Source organism: Equus asinus, chromosome X (genome assembly GCF_041296235.1).
Source record: "Equus asinus isolate D_3611 breed Donkey chromosome X, EquAss-T2T_v2, whole genome shotgun sequence".
Taxonomy (NCBI): Eukaryota; Metazoa; Chordata; class Mammalia; order Perissodactyla; family Equidae; genus Equus; species Equus asinus.
The window spans coordinates 6904845-6927189 of NC_091820.1; the positions used below are offsets into that span (position 1 = coordinate 6904845).

The 22345-nt window shown below is 44.1% G+C and overlaps 1 protein-coding gene across 2 annotated transcripts in view; it reads left to right on the forward strand.

The window, feature by feature from the left end:
• The window catches only part of WWC3 (WWC family member 3), a 118193-nt gene that overhangs the window by 63560 nt on the left and 32288 nt on the right, over positions 1–22345 (forward strand). For both annotated transcript variants that reach the window (XM_044768154.2, XM_070502176.1), the window contains exons 6-8: positions 5561–5690; positions 8665–8811; positions 12327–12400. In XM_044768154.2, coding sequence (XP_044624089.2) covers positions 5561–5690; positions 8665–8811; positions 12327–12400 — 351 coding nt within the window. The remainder of the gene's footprint in view (positions 1–5560; positions 5691–8664; positions 8812–12326; positions 12401–22345) is intronic.

Here is a 22345-nt window from a genome sequence, read left to right on the forward strand (position 1 = left end):
AGCTTTTTTCTGCCATAACACCTATAACGTCTCTGAGTGCTGGCGTGATGGCCAAGACGCTTTGGGGGAGAACTGCCCTGACCGCCTTCTTACCATCTGTTGTCCCTGGTGTGCTGTTTCTACCCCTGGCACCCATTCGCTTCTCACAGCTTCCACCACAACCGCTCGTGCGAGCCGCTGCTATGGCTCACCATTCTCACTCTTAGCCACGGGGATTCTTTTAAAATCTCTCCTCTGCTTGTGGCCCCCTGTGGCTTTTTCGCTCACTTAGAATGCGATCTTAACTCTAGATGAGTTGGCACCCTATCCTGACCTCGTTTCCTCTAGTCTCACCCTCACTCATCTACGACAGTCCCCTGGCCACCTGCCAGCCACCCTGCCAGCTCTCCCCACTGGAACTTGCACCTCCCTGTGCCTGGAACGCTCTTTCCCCCCAATTCTCGCATGCCCGTTTCTTCCCTTCCGTAGTTCTCTGAATAAATAACATCTTGCCAAGATCCTTGCGTAACCACTAGCTAAAAAGGAGCCCTCTCCGCCACCCTCTCTCCCGAACCTGGCTTTCTTTTCCTTAGAACAGCCATCACTGCCTGACCTAAGGATTTGTTTTTTGTTGTCTGTCTCCTTGACTAGCATAATGCTGCACGAGGACGAGGACGTTGCTTTGTTCCCTGCTCGATCCTTAGGGCCCAGACAGTTCTGGCCACAGGGCAGGGCTCAGTGGAATGAATGGACTGGGCCCCGGGTGCTGTGCAGAGTGGCTGATGTCCCTGTCCTGCCTGCTGGGAGCCGTCACGTGGTTCACTTCATTCTTGGACACTGGGACCCTCTGGGCGAGGGCTGGGCTGCAAGGATCTCGGGGAAGTCTCTGTCAATCAGCCCAGTTCCCTTCTTATTAATTGTCCTATAGCATTTCCTTCTCTTCTACACATTGCACAGCACATAAGGTACAGCCCGTGCGAAAACCCCAGTGCTACTCAGATAACAGTAAAACATACAGAAATGGGGGCGGAAACAAAAAGAGCATTGTCCCTGGTTGTGGGACAGGTCTGGTGTTCTACACAGGACCTGCTGTTGATAGAAAGCTGCTGGAAGCTTTTTGAGGTTCATTCAAGGCCCCTTGCCAGAGCTGGTGATGTCAAAGGTAGAAGCTGTAACAAAACTTCTCATTCTTTTGGGTTGTAATATGTGGTATTAACGTGGAATATCTTTAGAGGCCTGGCAGTCCTTTTCTTCAAGATGTGGGCGTAAGAAGTCGTTGGGGTTTATTTTTGCCAGTGCCATTATCTGGACATCTTAAACTGAACCATAAATATGGACACTTTAGGGCAACAGGAGGTAGAGGTTGATAATAAACATCTCTCGAATGCCTTCTCCATGGTACTGCGGTCATCATTTGAAGCTGTACCTTCTCCTGTTCTCTCTAACCATTTCTTTCCAAAGTAGACCATAAAGAGCACCAGTTTACTTTGGGACGACATTTGACTGGCTGCATGGGTGGCCTTCAGGTTTGACATAGCGCGAGTTTGGAGGCCTTGACTTTGAGTGTGTTGCTAACCTGGTGATGAAGAGGATGAGTGCTGGTGGGAAGGGCCTCCGTGTGAACCTCACTGTACCTCTCACTGGCTGTGGGACCCAGAGCAAGTCACGTAACCTCCCCAGAGCTGCTGCATACTGTTGAGGAGTGAAAGTAAAGACTCTGTGGTCTGAGTACTGGATTTTTTCTTATGCTGAGTCTGAGTCCATTTGGGCTGCTATAACGAAATACCACAGACTGGGTGGCTTATAGACAACAGAAATTGATTTCTCACAGTCTGGATGCTGAAAGTCCAAGATCAGGGTGCCAGTATGGTCAGGTTCTGTGTTTGATGAGAAGCAGCTTCTCAGTTCCTAAGTGGCCATCTTCTCACTGTAACCTCACATGGCGGAAAGGGCAGGGGAGCTCTCTGGTCTTTTTTATAAGGGCACTAATCCCATTCATTAGGGCTTCTCCCTCTTGACCTGATCACCTCCCAAAGGCCTCACCTCTCAATACCTCACACTGAGCATTAGGATTCCAGCATGTGACTTTTAGGGGGACATAAACATTCCGATCATAGCACACTGCATAATAACTTGTGTCCTTGTTAGTACCACCTTTTGTTGAGCAGTTATCAGTTTTCTGTCATTTTATTCAAGATGTATAAGCAGTCTTGGGCTCTTAATTAAAATTAAAGAAAAAGAGTTCTTTGGCAGTCACAGATTTTATGATTTTCTTTATGAAATGGAAAATAGTGATATTTTAAAAAAAAAATACCAAATCATTGAGCACATCCTCTGAATTTGACCAAAGTTCTGGACGGAATTTTTAAACAGGGAGAAAATTCTCAAATAAATGAATTTTGCAGGTGTGAAGGAAGAGGTTTCCTGTTGAAGTTTTTGTTAGATGAAGATTTATCACAGTTGAAAAATGGAAGTGGTTTGAATTCTGTGAAACGTTGCTTGCCCTTATAAAAGCAAAAGGACCCTAGATTGGCCACTGTGAGTGGGGGTAACCTGTGCTATCAAGGGGCCTGGCTGCACCTGGTGATCTAAAGCGAACTTGAGAATTGGGAGATGTGGGTTTGAATCCTGGCTCTGCCAGATCTTAGCTTGTCATCTCGGGCCACTTAGTTAACTTCTCTGAGCCTCAGTTTTTTCATTATAAAATCCGAGAAGGTTATGCTTATCTCATAAAGCTGTTGAGGGGATTAAGTTAGGTGACAAACTACAGCACGCAGCAAGACCCTGTCACCTAGTAGGTGCTTGATATATTGAATTATTTTAATATACTATTTGTATAATATAACCAAATAATATATACTTATATAAAATATATTGATATAAAGTTACATTTATGTAATATATAATAATATCATTTTTATAATTATGTGTTCTACAATAATATATAATTATTTTTAAATAATAGTATTTCTAGGATTCCTAGAACTTTGAGGTCATGCTTTCTAATAGCTTTGACACTTTCTTAACAGTGGAATCTTTTTCCCCTTCCTTCCCTGCAAATGACATCTTCTGTGGAACCAGAGCATCTGAGGCAGAGCAAAGGGGAGGTGCTTGCTGGAGCCGGGGTGAGGGTCCGCGAGCCCTACGTGGGCTCTACCCTTAGCTGCTCCTGCTCACCACAGCAGGACACCCTCAGGACAGAGTGACAACAGCTGCTCTAGGCCACTCTTCATTCTTCTTTGAGTTCTCAGAGCCACTTGGGGAAAGCCAAGGCCAGAGCCCAGGACCCTGGCATCCCAGTTGAGCTTCTGTTCTCCTGGGCGCTCTGCAGTGTCCGCCGGTGGGATGAATTACAGGGCTGCTGCTCCCTGTCCCTGATGGGAATTGGGGCCTGTTTTCCTGGGTTTGCTAATGGCCACACTTAGGCTTTAATACCTCCCAAAAGCCATCAGGAAATCACAACACCAAAGTATAAAGCTGGAGCTGACATGGCTAGCACCTCTCATTGCAGCCTCAACAGTGGGTGTGTGGCTGTACTTCTGTGGGGATTTGATTAGCCTTGAGCTTCAAGCAATTGAAAGAATTTTGTTGAGTGCAGTAGAGTTTTGCTTCTCTATATGGTGTCAGTATCAGGTGATGCTCTGTTTGCTGTATTTTTCATTCTGGGAGAGCCAGTAAACTCGGATAGCAAAGGTGCTGGTCATTGACTGTTAACAGAGAAATCAGACTTTTCTGGCCTCAGGTTTTTTGTTTGGAAATGATGTAATCGTTTTCTACAGACTTCCTCAGCCTCTTTGGGTTGTAGTTTGTGGCATTAAATGAGACGTATTGCAAAGCCTTTTATCAGGAGGTGAATACAAGGAAACGTTATATAAATAAGTAGATTTTTCTCTGCAAGAAAAGTTGGGACTTCTTTGGCAGATGTAGTGCTGTGAGATGGATGGCCTTTTATTTCTGCCTTGTGTTGGAGACTCTTGGTTCTCCATAGAACAGCTAAAATGGAAAAATGTATGGCCGGGCCGTGTTGGGATTTAGGGGTGTCACCATTCAATGTGTGGCATCCTGTAGTGTGCCTGTACCTACTGTCCATGGAAGAGGACTCGGGACCAGCCTTCCTAAATGTTTGCTCTATAGCTGATGGCCGTCACAGCAGTGCTGTGGTGCCCGGGAGCCCCATTCCAAAGAGGGGAACGGTTTCCTGCTTGTTCTCTTTGTCCCTCTCTCAGTCCAAGAGTACTGATAGCTCAGGTCACCTGCAGGGCTGAGTTTTGCTGTGAATTGTGACATATGGGGCCAGGAATTTGTTAACGATAAGAAAGTACCAGACTTGTGAATTATTTACTTTTCCTCCCATGAGTAAATAGATTTGGCATTATCTTCATGATGAAAATAATGATAATAATAACCAATGCAAATACTATGTGCCAGGCCTCTGCCAAGTAAGCCCTTTCCTTTCATTTTCTCTTAAATGGGAGAAGGATTTTTAGTGTCCCCATTTGAGACATGAGCAAACCGAGGTTTAAAGAGGTGAAGTGACTTGCCTAGGGTCCGACTGTAGAGCTGGAGTGTCGCTCGCACTCACCAGCATGCCAGGATGCTTTTGTGAATGGAAAATAAGAGAGTTTTGGCTGGCCATTAAGGATCCAGATTTTCAGGTGACGTGGGGGAAACAGTTTAGAACCAGAACCCCTGTAATGGTGGATCTGAAACCAGAAACGCAAGCTAATGGCTTTCCAGAGAAGGGGTTCATTCTGGACCACAATATTCCAACCTCTTTAGCCCCGAGGGCTCGCGAGGGTCAAGACTTAGATATGGACGGCTCAACAAGGGACGGACTGCAGGAGACCGCCTGCTCTTGGAAGGCCGGAGCCAAGCCTTGTCTTACTCAGTGCTCTGCCTCCACCGCCTGGAACCAGGCCTTGCGTGCACAAGGTGGGCTGGCTGGAAGGAAGGAAGGGTGGGTGGATGTTTGTATTGAAGAAAAGAATTGAGGAGGTGAGTAGGAGAGAGAGAGAGTGGTAAATTAGAACCAAAATGAGATAAAGAAAGAGATAGAGGAGACATAAGCATTTTCAACTCCCCCCCACCAAGAGTTTCCGACTTTGGTGCAAGACATCGTTATTGAAAGTTCACTGCTTGTTGCTGTTTCCCATATATTCTTGCACACAGATCTCATTTGTGTTTATTTAATAGCTATTTTTGACCACTAACCCAGATGCTGGGGATAAACAAATAAGACATGATCCTCCTGTCAGAGAGGGGAGTTTAAAATCTCTGGAAATTACTCAAGCTAATAATGTTGTTGCCTAATCATTAGTTGGGGACACAAGAATCCTGACTTGAACATCCTCACCTGCATAGGATGCTCCTGGAGCAAAGGAAGTCATCCAGCAGCCAAGCCTCATTTCTTTGTGTCTACCACAAGCAAGGAAGGTTTTATGGGATCTTTATTTTTCTTTGCCAAAACATTATTTTTAACTCTTTCCCACCTTTCTATGAAGCTTTTGTGTTTTTTTTATTGTTGTTTAATGGAATGTTATCATCTCGCACGGAATGACTCTTATTTTTCCTCTTTAACCAGGATTGATCGTAAGATGTCAAGTGCCCATACCAACTATAAACTAGATGAGGCACAGGCTATAATGAGCGAGCTCCGGAGCATCAAGAAAGCCATTTGTACAGGCGAGAAGGAGAGACGGGACCTGATGCAAGTAAGTGGCCTGGATGCTGTTCAGATCCTGTGTTCATTCGTCTGCCTGCCTGCGTGTCTTTCTTTTATTTAAAAATTTGAAAAAATATGTATTTACTATATATATTATACATTTATTATATACGCAATTCATATATATTTTTAAGACTTGCGTGTATATACAATATTATATGTGTATATATATTCTATCTCTTAGGTATATATGTGTGTGCATATGTGTATATAAATATTTTAAGATATGTGTATTAGTCTCCTGGGGCTGCCGTAACAAAGCGCCACAAACCAGGTGGCTTAGAACAGCAGAAGTGTGTTCTCTGAGTGTGGAGGCCAGCAGTCTGAAATCAGGGTGTTGGCAGGGCCGTGCTCTCTCTGAAGGCTCTAGCGGAGGGTCCTTCCTTGTCTCTTCCAGCTTCGGGGGCTGCTGGCACTCCTTGGCGTTCCTTGGCTTGTAGATGTGCCACTCCAATCTCTGCCTTGGTTGTCACATGGTGTTCTCCCTGTGTTTCTGTGACTAAATTTTCTCTTATAAGGACACCAATCATTGGATTCAAACCCGCTCTAATCCAGTATGACTTCATCCTAACTTAATTCTGTCCGCAAAGACTCTGTTTCCAAATAAGCTCACATTCACAGATTCAGCGGCCGGGGGGTGGGGGGGACCTGGACATATCTTTTTGGAGGACACGGTTCAAGCCACAACAATGGGTGACACATTCATAATGTTCAATAATCAAAATACTTCAAAAAGTCTATGATAAGAAGGCTTGCTATCACCCCGTTCTCTCACCTCCTCTAACTCCTTTCATGAGGTTCTTGCGTGCCTTCCAGTGTTTGTGCAGACACGTGAAAGTGAGAACACATGTTCAGCCGGCCTCACAGACAGCTAGGACGTGCCTCTTCTGCACCAGCTGCCTCACGTAACGTCAGTACCCTGTGCCTCTTTCCGTATCTGCACACAGAGAGCTGCTTCCGTCCCTGATGGGCCTGCATGGTATTCCACCATGTGGATAGATTGAAATTATATGGCTAGGATCATTGTAGCTTTATATCGCTTTATTTTGTTTGCCCCTTGAACTCCTGTAGTTTGCGTTATTTTGGGAAAAAGCTGGGTTTTTGCATATAGTGGTGTACTGGTCTTTTTGCTCGGTGCTGGAATGCATTCAGTCGTTTCTCTCATGGCCTTCCTTTTTGGCTCAGGACACTGCATGAGCACCTAGCACCTGCTGGGCATTTGTCTAGATTCTGTGAGACATAGAAGAGCCTGTGAAGCAAAGCTCAGACTCATAGGCCAAATGAGACAGTGCACAAATAGCTGCCTTGCACGGCGGTGCTTCCTAAGGTCAAGGACCGGAGAGACTGGTCGGCTGTCCCCATGGTGCTCGTTAAATTGCAGCTTACGGGCCCCACCCCAGGCCTACTGCAGGACAATCTCTGAAGGTGGGACCCAGAAATCTATTTTCAGATGCGCTCTCCAGGTCATGAGAGGTAAATGGCCAGTCGTTAGATTTTCTCTGAGTGCTGGTAGCAAGGAGAACAGCTGCCATTTACTGAGGCCTCTGCATGTGTGGACAAGGTGCTCTGTGGAGGTTACCCGTCTAGTCCAAGGCCAAACCCCAGGGGTAAACCAGGTGATTTTCAGCTTGGGGACACTTGTCCCAGGAGGTCGAGCTCCCTGCCCTGGCCTTTCCGAGTGTGCAGAACTGGGGCAAGCCACCCACTTGCCTCAAGTAGGTTCCCTATCTTGGAGGCTAGAGGTAGAATTTCTGGAAGAAGCTTCAGACCCCAGCATCTTCTCTGAGAAGCTCCAGAGAGAGGCATGGGCAATGGCCTCTTCTAGTAAAATCAAATAAATTGTCTTGTCTTTCTTATACAAACTTAGCGGTATTGGCCTATTCCGAGACGCCTTGGTCTAGATCCAGAGCCAGCTGCATGAGTTAGACTGCACCTGGGCGTTCTGGTGTCTGCAGAAATATCTGCTGAAGAAAAATACATTCAAAAGCCTTTTAAAAAATCCTAGAAAATCTGATTTCTCTTTAACTTTCACCCAAAGAGGTTTCATGTGCAACAATGCATACTTAACTCTAATTTTTGGCGAACTAACATCCATATGAGATGACTTTTGACCATGTAGAATTATGACTGAAAAATCAGGTTATAAAAATACATAAGCATTGTCTGGGAGCTGTTTTCACCGTCTGTGTGGTGTATAAAGATCTCAAGGTACCATTCCTGTCTGTCAGACTCATTTATTGATAGAACATTTTGAGTGGAAATGCTTCCTACCCTCCCCCTAGCTTTACCGAGGTGTAATTGACAAAATTGTATAAATTTAAGGTGTACAATGTGATGATTTGATATACGTATACATTGGGAAATGATTACCACAGTAAGGTGAGTTAACACCTCCATCACCTCACATACTTACCTTTTGTGGGGTGAGGGGGTGAGGACTTTGGAGATCTGCTCTCTGAGCACTGACATTCAGGTACACTACAGTATTGTTAACTATAGTCGGCATGCTGTACGTTAGGTCTCCACAACGGACTCATCTTGTAACTGGAAGTTTGTGCCCTTTCACCAACATCTCCCCATTTCTGCCAGCCCCCAGCCCCTGACAACCCTCATTCTGCTCTCTGTTTGTATGAGTTTGGCTTTTTTGGAGGGAATGCTTATTTTTTTTCTTTAGGAAACATGAAGGTTTAAAAAACAGTAAAAGTGGTACCACAGTTGTTCTCTATTTTATTCCTGTGCTGCCAGGAAGACTCAATTGCTGTCTGGTTTAAATCACTGAGAATTTTAGTAAAGGTGTACACAGTGATAGACATTTCTTTTCAATCTAAGGAGAATGGGAGTTTGAGTGGGTCGGCTGTCCAGTAGTCAAGCTGCTGACCGGGAACCAGAATGAAATGAGTGCTTTTAGAGGGAAAAGAAACCTTACCATCGCTTTTCAAGTGGCTTGTTTCATTCTATTCCAGAGCCTGGCCAAGCTCACCGATGGCTTCAAGAATAGCTTTTCTCTTACTGACCCTCTGCAAGAGTTTCCTCACAATCCAGGCGCGCTTGGCGATTCTTTACCTCAACAGTTCTGCGATGCCGGCTCTCAGACTGACATCATCGGAGAGGTACGCTCACCGGGGGGAAGAGCTGAGTGTGCCAAGAGAGAGAAGGGCTGCTTCAATGTTGCCATCACTCATTTGGTTTGTTTTTCTATTTTCTCTTCGGAAATGTTTTGACTTTAATGCCATTAAGTTTGAAGAAAAAAATATTGTTTCTCATATCTAGCTATGAAGGTTCAGTGGCCCAGGATGCAAGTGAATTGCTTATTACCCCATCTCTGTGATTCGGATTCTTAACAATGGCGGAATCCTTTTGAGAGTTGAGTTTAGATTTTTTTTAACAGACATATGACTTTTTAGAGCATGCATCAGCTGACTTTTTCCTTAAAGGTCCAGATACTAAATATTTTAGGCTTTGTGGGCTATGTAGTCTCTGCCACAACTTCTCAACTGTGTTGTTGTAGCGTAAAAGCAGCCATAGGTGATATGTGAACAAATAGGCAAGGCTGTGTTTCAATAAAACTTTATTTATAAAAACAGATGGTGGGCTGGATTTAGCCTGCAGGCCATAGTTTGCTGATCTCTGGCTTAGACCAGTGATTTTCAAAGGCTTGGTGGCCGTGTCACCCTTGGGTTATACTTTGATGCTGTTTCTTATTCTTCTAAAAGAATGTCAGGAAATTGAATTAAATTAGTTTTGTTTGGACTTGGAAAATCTTCATACTGCCCCTTTTGATAATTAGCGAAGCCTTGAGTTAGCCGCAAAAACCAAGTTGGCAGTCATCACTTGAAGCAGGATGGTGAATACTTGAAGACACTACTATCGTGATGTCACTGAGTGAAGTCTGACATTGATTTGTTAAAGTGGAAAAGCAGTTTGGACGGCTTCTTTTTCTTAGGGCTTATTAAGTAAAGATGAGGTATCAATGGAATGCAGAATGCCTTCCCCAAAATTAAATAAGTAAAAAGCAAAAAAAGCAAATGACCATTGACATAAAACTCTGATTTTTAAATAATGAGCTAATATTTTGAAATTTTGGCAAGTAGTACCTCTTTGAGGGGAGTATACTATAATAAAAAGTGGCTCTTTATGTTGTGGATGGCCTGGAACTGCCCTGTTTTCAGTTTCCCCCTCATTGCTCTCAAAAGTACACTTGGATATTTTTGACCAGACATCTTTGGTTTAAAGAATACGGTCACCATCTTTATAACACACAGAGAAGAATCTGTAAGTCAAAAATGTCTGGCATTTTTGCCTGAAGATTTTGTTGTGAAGGAAGGAAAGAAGTACAAGACTCATTCAACTCCGGGGCTCATTCATTGCTGTTTATTGTAAAGTTAGAATTAGAATTTAGACTCTTAACTAATCTGAGAGGAACAGGTAAGATGGAAAGTTCTCTAATGATTTAGGTAAAACTTTCTAGAAATGTCAGGTGGGGAGTGGCTGGTTATGTTGTTGCAGTAACTCCAGCAGCAAATTCTCCTTGTTTATGAGTTTACTGGGGCCGGCTCCGGGTTGGCAGCTTCATGTCTACTATATCATGTTGTTATAGAAAAATATATCAAAAAGCTGTAACTGTATTAGTTAGCTATTGCTGCATAATAAATTACCCCTAAACCTGGCATCTTAAAACAGCACATTTTTATTATCTCAAACTTACATTGTGAGTCAGGAATCTGGGCTGGGTCCTCTGCTTCAAGGGCTATCACAAAACTGCAATCAAGATATCAGCCAGGGCTACTGGCCCATCTGAAGTCTTGATGGGGAAGGGTCCACTTCTAAGCTCAGATGATTGTTGCCAGGATTCAGTTTCTCACAGGTTGTTGGGCTGAAAGCTTTGGTTCCTTACCCTGTGGACCTCCCCAGCATGGCAGCTTGCTTCATCAAAGTGTACAAGCTGAGAGAGTCTGCTAGCAAGATGGAAGTCACAGTGTTTTGTAACCTAATCACAGAAATGACTTCCCATCACCTTTATGTTATAGTCTATTGGTAACAGTCAAGTCATGGGTCTAGCCCACTCTCAAGGGGAGGGGATTTCACATGGGGTGACTCCCCGGAGGTGGAGACCATTGAAGGCCATCTTGTATGTCTGCCTACCTCACTTAGTTATTGCTTCAAGTCACTTTTGTGGGATGGGTGCTGATGTAATCAGACATGCTCTTTAAGCCTGGGACTGTGCAAGCACAGACTTGTGAGCAGTACAAGGCCTGACACTGGAATTTAGCAGTTGGGGTGCATGCTGTAAGGCTACATAGGATCTGTGAAGCAGGAACCTGTTGGATCTGTTTGGCTATAGGTTTCTTCTTTTTTGACTAAAACATTATTTTATTCTCAAAGAAGAGTGTAAAAACAAAGCTTAGAGTGTTCTATAAACAGTTTGAGAAGAGGTTGAAGAAATAACATCTTGCTGAAGAGTCAGCTGGGTGGCTCTCTGACAAACAAGGCAATGAGGTAGCATGTAGCTCACTTCCAGCGTAGACAGTTTCTGGAGATGGGACGCTGCAGCCTAAATAGATTTATCCTGAGGAGACTGTGGGGAGGGGCATCGGATGAGGCTGTTGAAACGTGTAAAACTGTGACGTGTTCTCATTGGAGAATGCTTAGTCCCTCCTAAGGCATTTCTTCATCTTGCCGTTCAAGGCAATAAAGATGTAAAGAAATTCCCCATTGGTGTCTGTCAAGACTCATATCAATAAATTCATCACTAGTCATTCAAGTAAAATATGTTCAAATATTTGTTGACTTGAGGTTATTTAAAAAAAAAATACGTAGTGGCTGTAACATACAGGCTAGTAAGATCAGATCTACAGATGGAGCTGGTTTATTGAAACTAAAGTTGTCTATTTCCAGGAAAGAAGGGAAGAGGTAACGAAGGTGAGCTAGTCACCTCCCACACAGATCTTTGTTTTGTTTGGGAATTTGTTGACCTCCATCTAAGTGGTAGGAAAATATTGAGTACAACTGGTGATCACGTCAGAGCATGGCATTTCGATTCTGACTCCTCAGGCAGTGTGCCCCTATTCTAGGCTTTTCCATACTGTTCTTTCTTTCCTTTACTTTGGGCTCTGTAACACGCTCTGTAACATTCGAAGGAGTCCTATAGCCCATGCCTCCCACAGCTAGTCCGTCTTCTTCAGATCTTGTGATTTCTTAGGAAAACATCATTCTTTTGTATTTATTGAGGAACTAGAGAATATACTGCACAAAATGGGATGAATTTTTTTGCCTTTGTATGAACTTTTACTTAGTAATTCCCTATTTCTGGTGAAACTTAATTTGTTTTTGTTTGGAATTACACAATAGATAAATACACTTCCACTGTTAAGAAAAAAAAAAAATCCACCGGTGTCGGGAAGGCAGAAGCCTTCCCAGCCCCACGCCAGCCCCCACTGGCCCCCACTGGCCAGAGGCGGCAGCCGAGTAATATCTGGTGTGTTTCCTTCCAGACCTTTGAAAAATGGAACTTGAAAGACAAATTAAAATATTCTTTATTCTTGCTGAAAGTTTAAATGAATTTTCTCGTTTGAAAATATGTTTTTAATATGTTTCCCCCTCTTTTTTTTCCTTCTGTTCCGGAAAGTTTGTCTTTGATGATAAAACAAGACTTGTAGACCGAGTCAGGCTTAATTGGCAGTATGAGGAAGCCAGAAAGAGGTAAGAAGCGCCTTTTTAAATCTTGCTTTCTGCTTACTTCCTTTCTCCCATGGAAGGAGGTTCAGCAGAGTTCAGCAGATAAAAAGTGTGGTTGTCCACTTTTTATCAGAAAGCACTGTGTGACAGAATACAAAATAAAGGATCCTCATCTTCATTTGTGTAGCTTCTTAATACATATGACAAAATTTCAAGTGCATTTAAAATGTGAAATTCTCAATACTGCAAACAATTATGAAGACATGATTTAATAAAAATAAGAGACTTTGTGGGCTTTCCTTACCCGCTCAGGTAATTCAGAAGTCCCTCCCTCCCTCCCCCCCTCCTCCCCACCTCACCCCTACCTTCCTCCCTTCTGAGTGTCAGTCCCTCGGACCCATTCAGCAGAACTGTTTTATGTGTGTGGCTTCTAACTCATAGGTTAATGGAAAAGCCATGTATCTTGGTTTAAAAGACGGTTTAACAAGGATTAGGTCAACAGGTGATAGCAGTCCCTAGTCTGTTTCGTTTTGACGGAGATGATTGAAACGCAGTCATTCCTGTTGACCTGCGTTGTAAATCATCTGCCTGCTGAAGATGGAGACTTGACCTTGTCTGTGCATTTTCATTTGTCTTTCCCTCCCTGCCTCCCAGTCTTGACCACAGAACATGGGCAAAACCAGGAGGTGGGACGTAATCCTCACACAGGCGTGGTATTTTTAGCATGTCACATTTCTCCCCATGTGCACAGGGCCCGTGTTTTCAGTATTCTGACCTGCTCTAGCTTTCATGTCCTCTTTTTAGAGACTTTTCTCTTGTGTGCCTTCTGGAAAATCTTCAAATTATTTTAAAATATGTGTTTTGGAATGCTGTGAAGCATATCTTTTTAAAAAAGTTTCTTTGGTCAGTATGACCTGTTATCTTGGGGGATGGGAGAGAAGGGGCCAAATGGCAGGTGGGGTGAGGGGTCCTTTCTGGAACGAAATAGTTGGGCCTGCTCAGTATACTGTATCATTCATGGATGTCTGGAAATCCACTTTGTTGTCTTTTTAGAAGATGTAAAAATAGCAACAAAAGCAGATCATATGACTCCCTGCTAGAGGGCCAGCTCAAACTGAGCTGTTTGCTCAGAGCTTCTATGCCCCATTCTTTTTGGCTTTCCATGATGTATTCGTGGTGGGCTTTGCGTTTCCACGTGGCCCACTGCCAAGCCATGCTGCTTATCTCCATGGGCCTAGTCTCCGTCTGTCGTGCATTCCTTCTCTCGGGCTCGCTGGCATTTACCAGGGGCTGTTGTCTCATCTGAATATCCCTCTGCTCATTCTTGCGTGTTTCTACTGGAACTGCATAGTGTGGGTGCTGGAATTTGCTGTGCTGATTAAAACACAGAAAATAGATGGTTGCTGCACTTAGGAACGTAATTGTTACATGTTTTGCTGTGACATTTACCAAACATAGCAAGTGATTTCTTTGTTATCTAGAGATGGTGTCGGTACACGGTGAGTAACTTTTTAAATGTCGAGATAATACATTTGGGCAAAAAGTCGAGCGTTTAAGAAAATTATTCAGGGGAGGACAGTGTCCTTCATCAGTATCTTTTAAGTGAAAGTATTATTTCAAGATCGCTAGAACCTTGTTAGAAAATGCACTGCAGCAACACGGGAGGGTCCTGTCCCCAGTGTCTCAACCTTTGTGGTATAGTAGGGGCTTCTCAGAAGTGCCTTTCTGGGCTGTATTGGCAACATTTAAAAATCAGAGATGCATTGTAAAGACATCCTTGATTGGCTTACTCAAGCATTTCCTGTCCTTTTCCTACTAGCACAGTGGCTTTCAACGGGGGTGTGTGGGGGTGGGGGTGGACGATGAGGATGACACACGACGGGACGACACTTTATCCCCCAGGGGATTTAAGTGGGTGGAGGCCAGGGATGCTGCTCAGCATCCTACAGTACACAGGGGACAGCCTCACACAAAGAATGATCCAGCTCCAAATGTCGCTAGCACCAAGGCTGAGGACCCCTGCTCCGTGCTGGAGGATTGGGATCTCTTAGCGGGGCCATCCCTGCATGATTTCCCAACAGCTGATCTGTGTGAGTGACCCCAGTCGCTTTATCCACACTCTGCTGCAGTGGGCAGAGAAGCTGCTGGGAGACTGGGAGATTGTACTTCTCACCAAAACCTGTCCTATTCCAGGTGTTTTGAAGAAATTGTGTGGTTTATGTGACACCATCACATATGGTCTTTAACATATTTGGGAGATAATCTCCTCCACAACTAACAGAAATATGTGAGGATACCAGTGGTTCTGCTGGCGGGGCTGTGTGTGTGTATTTGCACACACAATGTCTATACATATACGTATATGCCAGGGTTAGAAACATGTGCATATGTATGCGTATACATATATGTACACATACAACACGTATTTACATATATACATGCATACACGTGTGTTTTCCTCTTTATTTCTATTAAATAAATAATCTATGAATTCGTTGTTTTTCTCAAAGGCACAATCAACACAGACCACCCATCTTCCCCCTCTCTAATCCCACCATTAATGGGTTGGGGTGAGATCTTCTAGTCTTTTGTTTCAACACTTAAATACATTGCGCCAAGTGTGGTTATATAGTGTATGATGCAGAGCTTCTGTAATGGTTATAACCATCCCTCCATGGATGGACATCTACATGGTTCCAATTTTTCCTTTTCACAAATAGTGCACATCTATTTACAGGCCCCCACCCTTGCAGAAATGACTGTTTCCTTGGACAGATACTTAGCAATGAAATGTATGAGTCTAAAGATACGTACATTAAAAGTTTTGATAGATGCCACCAAATCACCTTCCAAAATGACTTATCTACTTTACGCTGCCACTAGTGGTGATTGAGAGCCCTGATGTCTGTATCTTGTTAGCATCATTAAATATCATCATTCTTTGTCAATTTTACTAGACTAATGGGCAGAGATGTTTTCTCAGTTGTCGTGTGCTTTTCTCTGGTGAGAATAGTGCATTTTTGTACTGGTGGTGCAGTTCAGCATCATTTGTCTGACTTTTTTTTCCTAAAGATTTTATTTTTTTCCTTTTTCTCCCAAAAGCCCCCTGGTACATAGTTGTATATTCTTAGTTGTGGGTCCTTCTAGTTGTGGTATGTGGGACGCTGCCTCAGCGTGGTTTGATGAGTAATGCCATGTCTGCACCCAGGATACGAACCAAGGAAACACTGGGCCGCCTGCAGCGGAGCACGTGAACTTAACCACTCGGCCACGGGGCCAGCCCCTGTGTGACTTTTTATTTAAATTGCCGTCTTTGAATTTTTTTTTCAGACAGAGCGATCTTTTCAAAAGATGTTACATCCCATCATTCCCCTGTTCACAGTGGTTCTCATCCACTGAGGGGGCCAATTTCTGTCCCCCAGGGGACATTTTTGGTTTTCGTGACTGGAGAGAGGGTGCTGGCTGGCATCGAGTGGGTGGAGGCCAGGGATGCTGCTAAACGTCCCACAATGCACAGGACAGCCCCCAGCGAAGACTTACGTGGCCCACAGTGTAAGTGGTGCCATGGTTGAAAAACCTCACTCTCAGGCTCCTTGTCTTGCTCATAAATCCCTATGGTGCGTGGGCAACAGTGGTCTGTGGGTGCAGGTTTTCGGCTAACTCAGGGCGTCAGCCCACTCCGCTCTGTCCTCCTTGGGAGAGAGAATACACCGCGAAAGGAAGAGGATCCAGGACTGAGGTGTGAGAAAGTCCAGTAGTTAGGATGCAATTGGCCAGAGGGGTGCAGGAAAAAGTCCGAGAGAGTCTGTCTAGGAGTGGGAAGGAAAAAGAAGAGGTTTTCCTGATGAAGTAGTGATGATAGTTGATGCGAGTGAGTTTTTTCAGTCTTTACTTGGCAAAATAAAACATTGGCAGCCCTCCACTAGTACTTGCCTGTGGGAAGCGTGACACAGATGGCACTCCCTGGAGTTAAGGGAGGAGAATGGCCCCTAAGGCCGAGTTCTCAGAGGCTTGCTTTATGGTTGAGGATCATTTAGAAGGTGGATATTGATTTTTGACAATTAGTTTCGTGCTTTCATTGGACCTTAAGCTGCTTGAAGCTGCCCTTGAAGCATTCTTGTTGGCAGAGTCCACATCCTCTGCTTGCCAAGTCACTCATTGCAGTGCCCTCTGTTGGCCCCTCCCGGTTCTGGTCCCCTGATGTGGTGGCAGTGCACATCTCCAGGCCCCGTGGAGAAATTATATTCTGCCTCCAGTCACTAAAGTTGGTTCTTATTGTTAAGGCTTGACTGGTGAGTGAGTGAGTTCCTGACTTGTAAGCTACTCGGCTGTAGGTCATATAATTGCCGGCTGTACCTGGGCAAGGCACTGGACTCGATACACCTTGTAGCATGGTCAGGACAACCTTATGCCCCCCAGTCCCCCTGTAGATATGTGGAAGTCAGAGGGTCTCAGGGGCAGAGTCACCCAGCACCCGGTCAGGGGTTTTATTCCAATTGCCTTTTAAGCATGTGTTTTCGGAGTGCCTCAAAGTGAGACGCCTGATCAGAACAAAAGAGACTTGGGAGGAAAGCAGCAATTCTATGCCAGGAACTAAATCTAGAACTGACATTAATGTTCCAGAACCCGAATAATGAGGACCACAGTCAAAACACTGTGTCTTTCAGCCTTCATCCAGGGACTCTCCACATGGCCACCTCCGTGACAGCCCCGTGAACATCACTGGAGCAGGGTGTTTCACATACTGGGAAGCATTACGTACCCCCATTCGCCTATCAGCGTGTGGAAGAGAGTGCATCACTTTTCGTGGCAGTGTTAGCGAGGGATAACGTGTCCTTCCCTGCTCTTCCACACCAAGCCTAGGGAACGTCATGTGACCTTTTCTTTTGCCGCCATGGACTTCTGTTATTTTAGCGCCACAATTCAGTGTTTGGTCTTCTCATTCTGCTGCTCCCCCCTTGTCCCTTGGTCTCCCAGCTCCCATTTCTGAGATCACTCCACTCTGCGAAGTTTAGCTTCCCTACCTGCTGCAGAACCTCTGGGCTTTGCCACTTCTAAACGGGGAAGAAGTGTATGCATTTAGGTATTTCGGAGAAGTCTTTCCTTATGTATCTAGATTTGAGATTGCTGTTAAGAGTTGGTAAATTGTCGAAATGCAGTGTTCTGGACAGTGCGGAGTTTCGTATGTATTCGGATTTAAAGGTGGTTTGTGGAAGTGGAACTCATAATTCCAAGTGATGGTGTAATTTCATGGTGACTAGTTGTCTATTTTCAACTCTGGATCACATGAAAATACCCAAACAACTGCCTCTTCTTTTCCCTTCAGGAACATCACTTTGGATTTCCAAGACAGACCTTATGATAGGAATATTTTCACTTTATTGGTTAAGAGTTTTCAAATTTTTCAAAGCCAGTTTGGAGGAGCAAGTCTTCTCGAAGCAATCTCAATGACGCAGATGCCTCCTTATTTTTAACCTAAGAGCACTTGTTCCAGAACTGTGCACAAACTGTAGCTGTTTCCATAGAAACACTCGAAGTCTGGATAGGAACAAAACACGTGGCCCATCCAGTTTCTCTGTGTCTTAGCCTTTGTTGCCAGGATGGGTCCTGCTGTTCGTCTGTTGTCAGGAATCAGTGTCATGTTAGGATTCCAGTTGAATTTGATCAGTCGCTTGGATTTTTCCTTCATTTCTCAAATGACTGTGTATCTGCGTTTTTGCCGATAGGGCACAGCTATAAGAAAAAAAGGAACATCCTTGCCGTTGTAGCTTCATCTTCCCCATTCAGGCCAAGAGAAGGAAGCCTGCAGACTGTCTGGATTTCATTTAAAGAAGTTGCTCTCTGAAGATCTGTGTGTTCACAGGGGAAAAGATGTGAGGGCAGGGAAGTATATTGGGGTATTAGGGGATCCTTCTTACACCACGTATTCTAGATTCACACTTCTCGAATTTCCAACGTAGAATAGAGCTGAGGTGAATGGACACTAGTTTATCAGTATTTAGTTCAATCAGCTGAAGTGATTTCATCGTCCATCTGATTTAGATCTCAGCTGAGATTTTGTTGAACTTTTGCTTTTCGTTTAAATGGCTATTTACAAAAAAGAAACTAAGGAGAGAAATTGTAAGAAGTATCAAGTCAGTAGCTGTAATTGAAATCTGAAGGCACGAGCGTCTAAGCTGGTGCCATGTCCTGGAGGGTGGCAGTGGGATCCTTCACCTCTCAGCGCCATCACATGGGACCGTGGCTTGCCTGCTGTTCCGTTTCCTATTCCAAAAAGCAGCAGTATTTTGGGAATGTGAGAAATTATCTAGTAGATTGCAGAATTTAAGTATAAACTCAAATAGTTGAGGATTACTCTGGATATGTAAAATATGCCTCAAAACTGTATAGTATTAAGAGTGCATTTTTTTCCTTAGAAAAATGCAAATCATATTGAAGATTTCCATGGGAATTGTGAGGGGTGAGCAGTTTCTGCAGAGTAAATGCAGGTTTCCATTTATGATTTAATGGTGCCTGGGTTGTAACAGAAAGGGTGTTTCGGCAGAAATAGTAGGAAAAACTGATTCATATTTTGCTTCTGTCTTCATTAGACCTGTTCACGGTATAGAATTTGGAAATCGCATAATAAATATGAACCCTGAATGCTTGATTAAAGATTTGCCTTTCATTTCTTCACTATCATGAGCACAGGGACCTACATTTTAAAGCTTTTAGAGGCATTTGTAAGAGATTATATATAGGCCATAAAGTGTATTACCTATCAAAAATAAGCATCAATAAAGAATGCAGTTGACTTGTAGGGGGAAAAAAACCTTGCCAATTTTAAGTTGCGCTTGGTTCTCTTTAAAAATGAATTTGGAAAAGTTTCTTTTTTGCAAACTTTAATCATGACCTTGCTTTGCTTCCATGTGTTCAATTTCACTGAAATGGTATTTCAGAAAAAAGCCTTTCTGGAAATTATTTTTCCTTTATTACCCAGAATTGGAGTGATGGCACTCGCAGGAGTGGAGTTCTAACCAATGGACCAGCTGTTTGGCATGCATGTAGAAGGAAGGGCATCGGAGCCCTGGACATCTGTGTTTAGCCTTAGGCAGAAAGTCTGTTTCCTCCAGTAAACCTATCACACGGAGGGTACTCCTTGCGGGTGGCTCGTTTCCAGGCCAGCAGCACAGTAGACAAGGCCTATTGTTTTAAAGGCAAAGCCATCTTGTCTATCCCATGGTGAATGTACAAGAAATCATTGAAGGAATCCTTCTAGAGCTTTGGGCTTCCAGTACAGACAGACAGACATGTGTGCCTCCTCTCAACCCAGCTAAGAGTGGGCGCTAAATGTCTGCATCCGGAGTATGGGTATAGAGAAAGAAATTGCACTTTCCAATATGTGCTAATAGTCTTCTAGATTCATATATAGCTCTGAAATAAACATGCAATCATATTTATCATCGTGGAATTTATTTAAAAAAGCACTGTTCTTGAGCACAGAAATGCTTGCCTAATATTTCACACAGCCCAAACAACTTTTCCAGATGGGCTACGCGAAGTCAGCTTCATCCAGATTTTGTTTCTGCTGCGGACCTTGTCCCTTGTCATATGTCCTTGCATGTTGTTCTTGTAAGCCATGGAGAGTTACAGTCCGTTGCGTATGTTTGGCCTCTGTGCTAGTTATCTTGTGCCCGCAGTGGGCAGTCATTTTGAAACTTGCCCTTTGCCTCTCCTCCCTCTTCTAATTGCATTTTTTCCTCATTCTTTATTCTGATAGTGGGTGTTACTTGAGATTTTCCTGGAAAGAGTAGGATTATCTAGGATTGCATCTTCTGCCCCCTTCAGCAACTTGAATGCTTGTAGAATGGCAGTGAGCCTGGAGCTGGGAGACTAAGGGAATCTTGATCTCCTCACACGTAAACCTCAGAAAACTCAAAAGGAGTTGCTGTTTAAAATATGTGTGCTTATAGCATATTTATGAGTTAGTGTATATTACAAGGTAATTCTACTAACTTTAGCTGGGCTCAGATAGGCCTTCCTGTGGATCAGATAAATTGAAATGCAAAATTATGAGGACACAATGGATTTGCTCATTGTTATTTGTCTCTTTTATATTTATTCCTTACTTTTGACTTGTCTTGATCTACAGTAGAATGTTCTAGAAATTTCATTGGGTATAATGTCTGACTTGACACTAACTTATTTATGGGTCTGCTTGGAGTGTATTTTCCTTGGGCTTCGGTTATATGACTGCCATAAATTTTAATTACACTAATTAGACATAGGTGGACACTTAAGCCCAGTTGGATTCCTGACCCTGTTCAGCTGTCTCTGTCATTAGTTTTTTCAGTGACATGATTTGGCACTGTTTTCCAACACATTTTCAGGAAATTAGTTTTAAGTTAGAAAAGAACTTGCCTAATAAAGCTACTGACATTCAACTGTTTTCTTTACCTTCTTGGGGAGTTGCACTTGAGTAAAATGCATACATTTAAACGATAACTTGTGTACTCTTTTCATAACTGTGGGTTTTCTAATTGGTTCAGTATTTGAGAAAGGAGTCTTGCCCGGTCCTCCAGCCAGGCTGACTAGTCCCCATGGTTATGTCTGGTTCGGGAGGGGACTGGCTTGGCACAGGCCTGGCTGACAGGCTTTAACACATGGACCAACACCAATTGATTGACAGTATCTGCAGGGAGCACCGTGTTGAGAAGGATTCTGAAGTCTGGACTCAGCAGGCAGGATGATTAGTGACATGTGCCCTGGGCACGGGACAGGGGAGTCTCAGGAGCACTCCTGCCATTCCTGTTTTAGTGAAGATCATCACATCAGTGCCTAATGCAAGCCCCTCAGAGCTCCAAGGCCAGTTAGCATCCTCCAGACCAGGCCAGACTGCCTGAAGGCAGAGGGTGTCAAATTTAAACAAGCATCAGAAGCACCTAGAAGGTTTGTCAAACCCCAGATTGCCTGACCCCATCCCCAGAGTGTCACATTCAGCACATCTGGGGTGGGACCTGAGGTTTGCCTTTGTAATAAGCTCCTGGGTGACGCTGAGGCTGCCGGTCAGGGGCCCCACTTTGAGAACCACTGCTTTAGAGGATATAGGGCTGTGTGCACCTGCCACTTACTTGCCCTCACAGCTTTCTGTGACTTTGTCTCTGGATTTTAATTCTGGGCATGTATAACAATCTCTGTCCTCCACAGCACTGGGTTCAGGTTGAGTCTGGCCGGAAACAGATAGCCCTCATCTTAAACTTAAAGGGCTTAAAACATTCTGCTCTTGCTTTGAAAGGATGCTCTGAAAACATGAGCCACATCTTTCACACTTCATCTGCATTCAGCAATGCCTCAGGACACAAAAAGTGATGCAGGCTGTTTGCCGAGCAAGCACGTGGACACGTAGGCACATGGACAGTGACAGTAGAGTCTGTAGTTTTACAGCTTGAGGGTGGTCATGCTGACACATTTAGGGAGGCTGACTGGTTTGCATCCACCCAGAGCGCCTCTCGTCACATCTGCGCTCCCCGGGCTGACTCTCATTCTTTCCTGTGTTTGCTGGTGCGTTTAGTCACTGCTTCAGGCATTCAGCTTTTGTTGAGTGTCTGCTCTCTGTGAGGCATTTTGAATTGCACACATGGTCAAGGTCTCTGGTGCAGGAGAGAGCAGACAGGACTAGAAGACAAAGAGCACTGGGTGTTGGGGGCTTTCTGTTCAGAAGCCCGGTGATGGGTGCATTTCTGTCCTGGAATTTTCTCTAGGCAGTGTGAGCAGTTAGGCAGGGCAGAGAAGGCAGGAAGCCAGAAGCATCTCTCATGTGTCCAGCACAGCATTAGCTACTGATGAGAGTGGGGTAGGGAGAAACGAGGTAGCTCCCTCCTGCTCTGGGACGGTACCATGCAGGAAACCATGAACCTGAAACCACATAGTGCATGGGCATATTTGAGGCCTGCCAGCCTTTCTGTCAATTCTTTGAAACAAGCATGATAT